Source organism: Pelophylax lessonae (assembly GCF_965119305.1).
Source record: "Pelophylax lessonae genome assembly, chromosome: 4".
NCBI classification, from domain to species: Eukaryota; Metazoa; Chordata; class Amphibia; order Anura; family Ranidae; genus Pelophylax; species Pelophylax lessonae.
The window spans coordinates 410768499-410782477 of NC_138771.1; the positions used below are offsets into that span (position 1 = coordinate 410768499).

Consider the following 13979-nt stretch of genomic DNA (forward strand, 5'->3'; position numbering starts at 1 on the left):
TGCCAATGGCGCCTGCTGCTGTCCCTCAGCCAATGAAACGACGGAGACCTGTGGGAACAGCTGCTCTTGCGAATATCGTTGGATTCCGATCAGGCAAGTATAAGGGGGGCTGCATACTGAAGGTTTTTTACCTTCATGAATAGAATATGCATAAAGGCAAGAAATCTTCAGCCTTTAGAAACCACTTTAATGTGGCGAGTTGGCGGCCAGTATTGTGGAATATTACATTGCCCTCTGGGTGGCGTTTACTAAATTTTGTTCAGGTTTAACAAGACCACAACCACAAAGCAAGACAGATCATGTCTGTCCCTTTTTTCTGTGCATGCAAGTTTTTATTTTACCGTTCTTACCATCTTTTAGTGGAGCTCTTTGGTGAATGTTCCTTTTGACATCATGCTGAAAAGCTTTGGCTGGATCAAAATGCTTTGTTCCCTTCAAATCACTCAGCTGGGCTTGTAGCTGCTTTTCTTTTGACAATTCAGATCTCACCCTTGCAAGTTCCTGAAAGATTCAACAAAGCGACCGAAATGGAAAAAAAAAAAGAAAAGTAATTGTTATAATAAAAACGGATAATCCGTAATGCAAATATGATCATTACTGTCCACATACATAAAACTCTGCTATAGCTAATGACTGCAGAATACTGTAGAAAAGATAACCCCTCAAATTCAATGTGCCCTTTAAAAAAAAAAAAAAATCACTGGGTTATTAACTGTTCCAGTGACACGCAGTCTCCAATGATCTGCTGTGCCCTACATCTAAAGACCAAGGGCTCTGATGTAGTTCAGACAGACACTGGCTGCATAGCAGAACTAAAGAATACCAACAGGCCTGCAAAAAGCCTCAAGGTGCTTGTCTATGGGGAATGCACATTCTCCAGCACACTATGGATCATGGAGTAACATCAAAAATCTTTATTAAAAAACGATCACATCACAAAAGGACAGGGCAATATTTCAGAGCCACTCAGGACCCCTTTATCAGGTATGTGATAAATGTGTACAACAGTATTTTAAGTGCTCTCCAGCAATTTAGTTTAAGAAAAAAGCAACATCCCCTACCCACTGACCCAATAGGTAATCAGAATCCTACCAAAAATAAAAGAAATAAGGAACTATCCACATAGCCCAACCATAATAGAATATCAAACAGCAGTCGTCCCATCCAGGAAAAAACAGTGATTATTAGCATGGCAATAATTGCATGAAAAAGCCGACAGGCTGGTTATACCCAACTTATTCGACCGATGAACTTCGGTAAAATCAGCCTGCCCACACATGGTTCAAATCCCAGCCACTCCTTGCTGAACCGGCTGAGATTTGAACAGACTATAGCTAGCAAGGAAAACACAATAAAACCAAAACAGAAAGAAAAAACCAAGGATGGAAAAAAAAAAAATAAGAGAAACAAAAAGGAAAAAAAGAAAGTGGGGGGCAACAAAAGAAAATATTGAAGCAGGAATTTCTCTCCTTCCCACTGTCAAGGTCATAAGAATGTATGAAAGATCAGGAGGGGTCTTCAGTACAGAAGTCCGAACTGCCATACAGGAAGACGCATCGTAACAATTGTCTCCAGCACGACCTGGACGATCTCTAACTGTAGGCAATGGACATGAATGGCCTAGGATCTGATGGGAAGGAGAGAATAAAGGAAACTCACAAAAGGTCTTGATAAAACAAACCAATCGTGTGTAAGCTCAGATGGAAAAAATTGTCGTTCAAGAAAGCATGCAAAATACTAAATTGGAGCCGAGTCCACCTGGTTGTACAGTGAAAAGAGTATAAATGAAAATCGGCCTCAACACAGAAGGCAGCAGTCCCTGTCACCTCCTCTAGCTGGCTGCTTAACATGTTCAATCCACCATATCTCTTTTCCTAGGTAAGGAAAACCTGTTCCAGGGCCTTGTTCAGGATAAGGCCCCAGATATTCTAGGCAGTGCGACGGTTCCAGGATTTATTTCTTCGAGGACCTAGTTGAAAGCCTGTTGGTCTGTTTCATACTGGCTCTTAGGCTTGGTTCTCATATGTCCAGCCACATTCTCTCTGCATTGTTTTTTTTTAAATCCGTCTGTTGCCGTTTTGATCACCGCTTCAGGTGCAAATTTTTACTTGAAAATCGCACCTGAAAGAACGCACAGGACTTTAAAAACAGAACGCAGCCAGGCCGCAGATAAGTGAACTGGCTCCATAAAGAAGGCTGCCGGTTAACATGTCACACAAACTGAATACGGTTCAAGACTTATCCAATTTGCATATAAGTGAACCAAGCCAATGAGATTCTTTCTTCCACAAGAACATGTAGCAGGATTTCCAGGCATTGGGCTCGATTACAAGTCTGCCATTGTTACCGGTAACACTTCCAACACATTTAAGTTGAAAACCCAATTGTGCTAAAACTTCGACTTTAACTCCTTGGTTAGCTCAGAAGAACAAGGGCTGTAGTAACACTTGACTCTTGGCACTCTGTCTAGCTCAAAAGTCCTGCGAATAAGCTCCCTCCAGGCCTTCACTGACTGAGGTAGCTCCTTGTAACGGCTTGTGCTGCTGCAACTCTTAACACTGTACACCTAACTCTTCGGGGCCCAACTGCTGGCGCCCCCTTTACACTTCAGGGTCCTCTGACTAGGCACCCCCTCTAACACAAGCTGGTTCCTGGATCCCTGGGACCTTCACCAGAGTGGTCACCTCTACACTAGGCAGACCCTCAGGGGCCATTCACAGTACTTACGAACTTGGAATGCTTTCCTGGAACTGAACCCCTCCATCTCCGCTGATCCTCGGCACACCAGATCCTCTCTGCAGCTCAGCTCTCTGTACCCTCAGGCAGCCACCAGAGACACCCGATCCTTCTGACAGGATGAGATACAGCCGTACTCTCCCTCCTGGGACTCTGCGTCATGTGTTCCCCCTCAAACTTATACCCACTCCCAGAATCCTCTGTGGCAAAATCTGCCTTCTGGAGTAGATACAGGCATGAATGAGCCACTGATTGGGTTTCCCCCACTGCCCAATGAGAATCCTCTCATGGAGCCAGTGGGGAGACTCCCCTCTCAGCAGTCACACCTGGGAGACATGACAGCCCAGCTGAAAATCATGGCCCTGCTGTTAGGCAGCCAAGGCCCACTATACTTTTGCCTAGCATCTACCTTGTAGGATGCTACAGATTGTCCAAATATCCTAGAATGGCTAGAATGGGGATCCCCCTGGCTTGCAGAAGACCCAAAACTGGGGCTAGCACCTTCAAAAAGACGCAAACTGAAAATGTTCCCCTAATGCAAATCACAGATTAAGTAAAAAATTATGGATATAGTGGTAAGCATCCTTAATGTGCACTGAGGCTAGGAAATCCCCCACATGGAGGGAAGCAACCAATGACCATACAGAATTCATATAGAATGTTTGAACCAGTAAAAATTTATTCAAGAACTTGGAACACCATGAAAAGGTTGGAATGGTAATCATGAAACCTTACTGGTTCTGAAACTGAAGCAATTACTCCCTGAAAGGCAACTGGTCCGGAGCAGACACAGTGGTCTTGTTTGACGGTATAAAGCGCGATGGAGGCAAGACACGAAACTCCAGCTTTAGAGGCAAAAGCGATCTTTCCACCTGTGATCTTCAGGATAAACATATCCAGAAGATTGGCAAAGGGGTGTCAACTCTTGAAAGGCATGTATGCCAACTGCTTCCTGCAGGCGAGCTCAGCTGACCAGCATTTTACCCACACTACTTGCCTCATGTGCACAGACATAAGCCCCAGGCCAGATATAATCTCCAAACTAAAACTACGCTTCAGGAAATCTCCAAATGCTGCATAGCTGATGAACTGGACCAAAGGGCTCCAGGTGCTCTTGTGTCATGTGGTTTGCCTCTACCAGCAAACCCCAGATGCACTCAAATAGGTGCAGTAGTAGGGGTTGCATGGCCACTAAAAAGCAATCCCCCCCCCCACCTCTGAGTAAACTCAATATGCGCTATTGCTTTTGGGAAATGCTAGAGGCTTGAGAGTCAGAGGATTTCTCTGTCAGAGGCATCCATCTCCCAGGATTCTTCCTCCTCCAACTCGAAAAGGGGTGGGAGGAGGGGAAACTCAAGGTAGCTTTTGGGGTGACAGACCAAACTACTTTTAATCACTGCATTATAAATCCTTGAGGATTTCTACCAATTGCCCCAGCACCATGAGTAAGGCAGCAGAAAAGTCCTCTTGACACAGGGTCTCTGAGGAAGAAGCACCGCCAGAAGGAGTTAGACACTGTATGCTGTATTAGAGCCACAACAGGTTCATTGCCCTGGATTTTTGTAAGAACCATAAAATTCTTTTCTCTGACATTTGACAGACGCAGCTCCGCATTTCATTAACACTGGGTTATGCTCCTCCGATCAGGAATAGGCACTAGGCAGGGAAAAAAACCCCCCCCCCCCCCCAAAAAAAAAAAAAAAAAAAAAAAAAAAAAAAAAAAAAAAAAAAAAAACTTTACCATGCCCATGGGAGCCATCTCTGCAGGCATAACTCCACACACTCTGCTTCAGATTGCAGTTTCGTTGCAAGCAGTGTTTAGAAGACAAAAAACCCCATACACTCAAAAGTAGGAGGGGCGGGTGCTGTGTCTGTCGAACTTCAGAGAAAAGGATTTTTTGTTAAGTGCTTACAAAAATCCAGTTCTCTATTGTTCGACAGAAGCAGCTCCATAACGTCATTACCATTGGGATGTCCCAAAGCAGTATTGTCCACAACGAAAAGACCGTAATTCTCCAAAGGCTAAATTTAGCCAACCAGGTAAAAAAAAAAAAAAAAAAAAAAAAAAAAAAGGAGCTCACCCAGAACATACACCCTCAAAGAGAACAAAAAAAGATTCTCTTTAAACAGCAGCCTGCAAAACCTTGCGGCCAAAAAGAGGCAGCCAAAGATGCCAACGCGTGTACATTGAAGAACTTTATTGTCTGTGCATAATTTTACAAAGTTCCTGCCTTGCAAACTTGTCAGACACTTGATGGCAAAAAGCCCAAGAGGCACTCAGCACCCTAGTAAAATGCGCCGGACATCTCCCGAATGTTCTCAAAAGGAGGCTTTTGAAGAACAGATCATACCAGATTTAGATCCCACCGAGGTAGCGGGTCAGTCTTGGAGGAGCCATATGGCGCATTCCCTGAATAAAAGTACCAATCAAGGCATGCGTAGCTAACGGGCGTTGAAAATATATAGCCAAAGCTGACACTTGGCCTTTGATAGTGCCCAAAGCCAACCGCTGTTCAACCCCTTTCTGCAGAAAGGGCAGAACCCTAGTAACTGAACTGAAAACACGCGAGGGGGCACCTTCAGCGATTCCCACCATTAAATGTACGATTTTCACGTACGATGATATATCTTTCTGGAAGTCGACTTCCTAGCCTTCAATAGCATAGGAATCACAGTCAGAAAGAACTCTATCCCTCAACATCTGGCTTTTAAACAGCCATGCCGTTAAAGCCAGGGACTATAAAGCAGGATGGAAGATCGGACCTTGAAACAGCAGATCATCCCTGAGAGGAAGTGTCCAGGGAGCATCAGCAACCAACCTTACTAGGTCTACGTACTGAGACAGATGAGGCCAGTCTGGAGCCACAAGAATGACTGGGATACCTTCCACCTCTACCCTGCGTAGAAGCCTCGGTGGGAGTTTCAGCAGGGGAAAGGCATAAATCAACCGATATCGACCCCAAGGAGCCACCAGTGCGTCTGTGGCATCGGCCAGAGGATCTCGAGACCTGGCTATAAACCTCTGCACCTTCTTGTTGAAACAAGAAACAGATCGACCTCGGGTGTCCCCCACCAGACACAGGAGATGATACCTCTCCAGATGCAGGGACCACTACTCCCCCTGATCCAACACCTGACGACTCAGGTAATCGCTTGCCAATTCTCCACACCCGGGATGGACTGTGGAAAGAGCCGGAACATTGTGTTCTGCCAATACCAGAATCTCAGCCATCTCCTTGGCCGCCAGGGCACTCCTGGTGCCCCCTTGATGATTGATGTAAGCCACGGCCGTGGCATTGTCCGATTGGACACCAACTGGAGAGTGGTGTAGCCGACTCGTCCAGTGAAGCAGGCAGTGCTTGATCACTCTCAGTTCCAGAATATTGATCGGCAAGGAAGACTCTTGACGCCCAAGCCCCCTGAGCACAGAGCTTCCCCAGCACTACACCCCAGCCTGATAGGCTGGCATCCGTGGTGACCACCGTCCAAAAACACTGGCACAGGACAGGTGACTGGATCCACCATGAGAGCCGACTTCGTGAGATGGCTCAACCGAATCTTCTGGTGCAATGATGACCGGGGATCTCTGTTCCACTGACTATCTTTCTGCAGCGGTCTCGTGTGAGACTGGGTCTGATGGTGTCGACTTTCGAAGCAGTTCAGTTTGCTCAGGGCCCGCATGCAAGCCTACAAGGACGACTGATCGGCCTCCATCAGCAATTTGACCGCCCTTTGCAACTTCTGAAGCTTGGCCAAGGGAAGGAAGACCCTCGCCCGAGCAGAGCCGAGGATGAGCCCCAGATAGGTGACCCGCATAGACAGACTCAGGGCAGATTTGGTGACATTGATCGTCCACCCGAAGTCCTGAAGGGTCCGAATGGTGGAGATGTTTTCCAGCAGATCCGAATGGGAACGCAACAAGGCCAGCACAGGGGCTAGGACCTTGGTAAAAACTGTGGTAGCCGAGGCGAGACCAAAGGGTAACGCCACGAATTGAAAGTGCTCCTGTGCCACCACGAAATGGAGGAATCACTGATGTCCCTCAAATATGGGGACGTGGAGATACACATCTGAGATCAATGGAAGCCAGATTCAAAAGATGCCACAACTGACCGAATGGACTCCATTCGGAATTTCTGCACCCGCACAAAGTGGTTCAGAGCCTTGAGGTCCAGGATTGGACGCACCTTGCCCTCCTTTCTGGGCATGGTTAACAGGTTTGAAAAAACCTTGAGAGCATCCCTGTAGGGGAACCGGCACAATCACCCCTTGAGCCAAGAGATCTCACACAGCCTCCCGCAGATACCTCAAAACGCTCCAGAGACAGGCTAAGATTTGATTGAAAAAAATCTGTCCCCTGGTCAGGACCAGAACTCGATCTTGTACCCGGAACAAACCAGTTTGCGAACCCATTCGTCCTGAATGAAGGAAGTCCAGGGTTCCTGAAAGAAGCGCAGATGTTTCCCCACCTCTAAGACGAGTGAGGGCGCCCCTTCATGCTGAAGAGGACTTGTCTGCAGCACCAGACTGACCAGCCTTGGACTTGCCCTAGGGTTTCTTAGCTCCTCCAGAAGTTCTGAATGGCTTACCTTTTTCTTGCACCCCGGAGGCACGAAAAAATGTTTGAGCAGTCCTACCCTTGGAGGATTGAGGAAGAAGAGTACTCTTCCTGCCAGGTCAGGCCCTTAATCAACTCAACCAATGAGTCATCAAACAACCCGTCTCCCAGAAAGGGGAGATCAGCAAAGGCTTTTTTTTTAGAAGCTTGGTCAGCTGACCAGCTCTTCAACCAGACCATGAGTCTTAAAACAATGCCCACGGCCGAGACCCTGGCCACCAGGGGAGCCGCATCCATAGACGCATCACACAGGAACACCAGAGCCTGGATCACCTGGTCCAACAGTTCCGGAACAGTCTCGGGGTCTAAAAGACTCCTGCAAACCCCTAATCTATTCCGTCACTGTCTGAGACTAGCACGGACACAACCAGTTTCAAAATGGAACCTGCCAGCACATGAAGATGGCGGGAAAGGGATTCCACCCACCTGTCCACTCGATCTGTAAAAACTGGGGAATCCTCCACAGGAACAAGAGTATATTTGTTTAATCTGGAAACAGGATGGACCACTTTAGGTGGCACCGGCCAACGGTTGGATACTTTTCAGTAAAAGGATACCGGCGTTTAAAGTCTTTTGGCACCACTAACGCATGCTTAACGCGCCGCCTCTGGTCATTCACAATATCGTGAAAAGTGTCGGGACAAGGGAAAACCCTGTCAGCTTTTGGAGACTTCTGGGAACCAAAAGCCACCCGCGTCCCTGCCGACGTGGGCTCATCACCCAATTTTAAAGCATTACGCACTGAAATAATCAGGGCTTCCACCAAAGCGCATTCCTGCGCTGCAGCTGAAGACAAGTCCTCTTCACCATCTGACTGCGAGGACAGAGACCCCTCAAGAAGGGGAGCATCTGGGGCAACCACATCAGCCTCTGAATCAGAGGACACCTCCACCGATGGAGAAAGCAGCGGCCGTTTACAGCTATCAACCTTTTTCATGAATAAATCAACTTTAGTTGCCAGGCTTTCCAGGGCAGTTGAAATCGTGGCCAGCGACTGCGATCCGTACTATCCAGGAGTCGCACAGAGGGGGTCTGAGGGTGAAATTCCAGTTTGGGACTTTATAGTGCAAATTGCAAAAAAATCGAGTACTGTAGCTTTAAGATCGCCGATCGCGGTATCCACCACCGATAGCAGCGGTCTGCAGGGACCCTCGATACTTTACCACCTCAGAGACAGCCTCCTGAATCTTGCACAGCATGGAGATAAGCAGGAAGTGAACTCTGCTCAGCAGTAGGAAATGACCACACAGGAAGGGATGTCGCCTGATAGGGATACACTGCCATATATAGCACCAGGGCTACACAGAGATGGGACGCCCATAAAATAGGAAGCTGCAGGGAAAATGGCTGCCCCATACAAGTCTATGGGGAAAAAACTCCTTTGCCCACACCTAAGATGGCGGCGCTCACGACGAACCATGCGGCTAGGGACCAACACAAGAAGGCCTCAGGAATAACAACAGGTACCAGCAAGCCCAGCCCAAGGTACCATGTCACATCCCCCCCCCCCCAGAGTGCCAGGGCACTCCAGACACATCACATCGCACCCGCAGGGAGAGGGAAGGACACACTGACCGGGCAGACAAGGGGGATCCCTTGGGAGGCACAAATCCCATTATCCCCAGGGGAGGGCTCACATGCAACCCCCCCCAAGGCCAACAGGGGCAAGGGGGGCACAGTTACTCACCATACCATGGACCAGGTGGGCTCTGCTCCAGGCCTCCCACCCAAAGTGGGGGTGCTGCTAGCCAAGGGGTACGCTGCGACTCAGGGCGTTCCAGGTCGTTGCGTCCCCGTGAGGCATCGTCTCGCAGGCTCGTTCCCCCTCTGGACAAGGGGGCACCGCCGTGGCTAGGCCTAGGTCGGAACTATAACCTGCTCACGCTCATAGAAGAGACTGAGGGGACCATAAGGATCTAGAATCTAGTATGAAGCCCCAGCCGGCATTGTTGCTTGTAGATCAGCAGGAAATTCTTCCCTGAACTCTAGCTAGCAAGTGAGTAACGAGAACTAAAAGAAAATATTCTGAAGAGAATAAAAAAAAAAAAAAAAAATTAGACCGGAGTCCCAGCAGGAAACCTAGGTCTACTCCTTTAGGCAGAAAGCAAACTGATGTGCTTGGTTGTGCAGTGGAGGTTTATGCCTGGTGGGACAGCCCCCTGGGCATGTGTATTCGGATTTTCCTGTCTAGACTACTCCTGATGGGAGGAGCATAAACCCACTCCGCTCACAGAGATGAAGCTGCGTCTTGTCGATGGACGATAGAGAAACAAGATCTTTGTAAGATCTTACCGTAAAATCTTTTTCTCTATTGTCCATCGACAGACACAGCCTCCATCTTCATTAGCTGAATGGGACGTCCCAAAGCAGTGTAGGCATTAGAGGAAAGAAGAACGCAACCAGAAAGTAATGTAAACTCCAAAAGGCTAAACTTAGCCCACTGGGTAACCTGAAGCTCAACCAAACAGGAGTTCACCCACGTTAAAAGACCCCTAAGAGAAAACAAAAAAAAAACACTTTGGCATTCAGCGCTCTAATAAAATGCGCCTTCACTGGGAAAGGAAGAACCTGACCCTTGAGTAAATAAGCCTGAACAACTGTCTGCCTGATCCACCTGAAAATGGTCACAGCAGATGTAGCCAAACCTTTGTGAGGACCATCCGTAAGGATAAAGTCCGATTTTCTAATGGACTCCGTAACCATCAGATAAAAACATGGCCTGAACCACGTCCAAAGAGTGAAAGGCAAATTCTTTGGATGCTTAGGCCATAAGGAAGGCAACAAGATGTCTTCATTAGGACGAAAATACGGATTGGGTCAGAGAACCACTATCCCTGGGGACCACCAATAAAGTGAATGACAGGACAGCGCCGCTAACTCAGATACTCTGCAAGCAGAAGTTAGTCACTAGGAAGGCAACCTTCTGCGACAAAAAGCAGAGAAATCTCCCAATATTCTCAAAAGGAGGCTTTTGAAGAAGAACAGGCAAAACCAGATCGAGATCCCACTGAGGCAACGGAGATCTCCTTGGAGGAGCCAGATGAGACACCCCCCTGAATAAAAGTGTGAATCAAGCTATTAGTAGCCAACAGACGTTGGAAGTAAACAGCCAGGGCCGACATCTGACCCTTGATAGTGCCCAACGCCAGGTGCTGCTCAATCCCTTTTTGTAGAAAAGCCAAAACCCTAGCTCTAGAAAACAAGTGAGGGTGCAGCTGCAGCGATTCACACCATGAAATCTACGATTACCACGTACGATGATAGATCTTCCTAGATGTGGACTTCCTGGCCTTCAAGAGGGTAGGAATCAGAGTCAGAAAGGCCTCTATCCCTCAACACCTTGCTTTCAACAGCCAAGCCATTAAAGCCAGCGACCGAAAAGCCGGATGGAAGATCGGTCCCCGAAACAGCAGATCTTCCCGCAGAGGAAATCTCCATGGGAGGATCTACGACTAATTTTACCAGGTCTACACATCAAGACCGCCGAGGCCAGTTTGGTGCCACCAGACCGACCGGAATGCCTTCCGCCACCCGGCGAAGAAACCTTAGCTGGAGTACGAGCGGAGGGAAGGCTTAACTTAGCCGATACTGACTCCAAGGAGCCACCAGAGCGTCTGTGGCGTCGGCGAGAGGATCCCGAGACCTGGCCACAAACCTCTGGACTTTTCTGTTGAGGCGAGATGCAAACAGATCCACCTCCAGAGTCCCCCACTGGGCACACAGGAGGTGAAAACACCTCCGGATGAAGGGACCATTCCCCTTGATCCAAAACCTGACGACTCCGGTAATCCACTTGCCAATTCCCTGCGCCCGGGATGTGGACTGCAGAAAGAGCTGGAACATTGGCTTCCGCCCAAACCAGAATCTCGGCCACCACCTTGGCCGCCAGGACACTCTTGTTGCCCCCTTGATGATTGATGTAAGCCACAACCGTGGCATTGTCCGACTGGAGAACCGTGTAGCTGGCTCGTCCAGTGGAACAGGCAAATCTTGATCGCCATTAGCTCCAGAATGTTGACAGGATGGCATCCGTGGTAACCACCGTCCAGGACAACGGCAGGAAGGCCTTGCCCTGGCACAAGGTTGGATCCACCAGGATAGCGCAGACTTCGTGAGATGACTCAAACTAATCTTATGGTCCAATGACTGAGGATCCCTGTCCCATTTTGGCAGAATCTTACTGCAGAGGCCTGGAATGAGACTGAGCAAATGGAACCACTTCGAAGGTCGACACCATCAGACCCAGGGTCCTCATGCAGGCCCACAGGGAGGACTGATCGAATTCCACCAGCAACCTGATTGCCCTTTGCAACTTCTGAAGCTTTTCAAAGGGGAGAAAGGCCCTCGCAAGAGCGGATTAGAGAGTCAGCCCCAGATAAGGGACCCGTACGGATGGCGATGGAGCAAGTTTCTTGAAATTGATCGTTCACCCAAATTCTTTAGGGGTCTGAACTGTAAGAGGTTTTCCAATGGATCCGAATGAGAGAGTGTGTGCTCACAACAGGAGATAATCCAGATATCCCAAAATTGTTGCATCAGAGAGGAATCTCAAGGCCAGCACAGGGGCCAGGACCTTGGTAAAAATTCTGGAAGCAGAGGCGAGACCAAAGGGTGAAAGATTGTATGAACATGCCTTATGATATTTCAGATATATATTTCAGTTTATGCCCATCCTATGATGAAATGTGGGCCCTTGCATTTACATAGTAACGAGTTTGACTGACATTCATACGGCCTTGAACATCAGACACTTCAATTTTGCATTTAGACGACATGTAAACACCTGTTCATTCATTCATTGGGACACTTGACAAAGTTAAGTCTGCGCATGGAAATTACTGACACCACCTAAACACATTTGACAATTGCTTGCATTAACACATGACAGCTGAGTAGAGACGGACCAGCCCTTGTCCACAAACACCATCTCAGACACAAGACACCCCATATTGACACAGATGTATAGGACACAAAATCCTTTTCATGTAACTGTTTCTGTGAGTGATGTTGTACTGTTCAATTGACTTACGAATTGTAAACCAGTTTCAAGCAGTTTTTGCTGCCGAAATATCCTTTAAATGGGAGCACGAAAGTTGAAATAAACAGTTGTGACTGCACTAAGTTTGAGTGCCATGTGTCATAACTCCCGGCTGGACGAGAGAGAATTCACTATCTATTGGGGGGTTAGCAACTGAAAGGCTGTATATCATCGTGATTGCCTCCTGACGAGAATTGAGCTAACAGCCACAAATTGAAAATTCTCCTCTGTCCCTGCAAAGCAGAGGAATTGCTGATGCCCCTCGAATATGGGGAAGTGGAGATACGCATCCTTAATATCGATGGAGGCCAGAAAATCCCCCTGAATCAAGGATGCCACGAAACGAATAGACTCAATTCAAAACTTCTGCACCCGCACAAAGAGGTTCAGAGCTTTCATCCAGGATTGGACGCACCTTGTCCTCCTTTCTGGGCACCGTGAACAGGTTTGAATGGAATCCTTGAGAGCGTTCCTGCAGAGGAACCGGCACAATCAGGAGGTCCTGCACAGCTTCCCGAAGATCTTTCAAAACGCTCTGGAGACAGGTGAAGATTTGACTGAAAAAAAACCTGTTCCCCGGCCGGGAGCAAAATTCTATTTTGTACCCGGAACAAATCAGTTTGCGAACCCATTTATTCTGAACGAAGGAAGTACAGGGTTCCTGAAAGAAGAGCAGATGTCCCCCCCACCCCAGAAACGGGTGAGGGTGCCCCTTCATGCTTTAAAGGACTTGTCCGCAGCACCAGACTGACTGGTCTTGGGCTTGTCCCAGGGCTTCTTAGCCCCTCCAGAAGCTCTGAATGGCTTACCCTTTTCTTGCGCCCTGGGGGCACAAAAAAAACGTCTATGAGCAGTAAAGGAAGGTCCCTGCTTAGCACGGATTGTTTTACCTTTGGAGGATTGAGAAAGAAGAGTACTCTTCCTGCCAGTCAGACCCTTGATCAACTCATCCAGTGAGTCGCCAAACAAATGCTCTCCCAGAAAAGGGACATCTGTCAGGGTTTTCTTGGAAGCTTGGTCATCCAACCAGCTCTTCAGCCAAACCATGTGCCGTAGGGCAATCCCCACAGCCAAAACTCTGGCCACCAGGGAAATCAGGACTCATCCGGAGCGTCTTATTAGACCCAAATCATCCTAAACTTGTATCCACATACTTTTCCTCACTACTACACTAAAACTGACAGACTCAATCTTACTGAATCCAAATGGCGTACAGATATACCGGAGCTTACGGAGGAAATATAGCAAGAAGTGCTTCCACTGCAGGTATCTGTTATTTCCTCTAGGGACAAGGCTATTCAAACAACATTTTTATATAGAGCATATTACACTCCCTATCTGTTTAAACTAAATAGAATATCATCGGCATCGTGTTCTCGTTGCTCCATAGCTGATGGCACTTTTTCTCATACGGCGTGGGAATGCCCACCTGTCAGGGCGTTCTGGTCGGAGTTGACTGCATTTATTAGCTCTATTTCCCGGTTACCTAACCTATGCAATCCCTTGAGCCGACTTCTAGGGTAGATTGATGATGAATCCTTATCTAAAAATGTTCAGCTTTTTTTGAGGCTGGTGTTCTATTATGCC

The 13979-nt window shown here is 47.9% G+C and overlaps 1 protein-coding gene across 1 annotated transcript in view; it reads right to left on the reverse strand.

The window, feature by feature from the left end:
* The window catches only part of HMMR (hyaluronan mediated motility receptor), a 142770-nt gene that overhangs the window by 19169 nt on the left and 109622 nt on the right, over window positions 1-13979 (reverse strand). The window contains exon 17 of the mRNA XM_082252649.1: window positions 351-501. Coding sequence (XP_082108775.1) covers window positions 351-501 — 151 coding nt within the window. The remainder of the gene's footprint in view (window positions 1-350; window positions 502-13979) is intronic.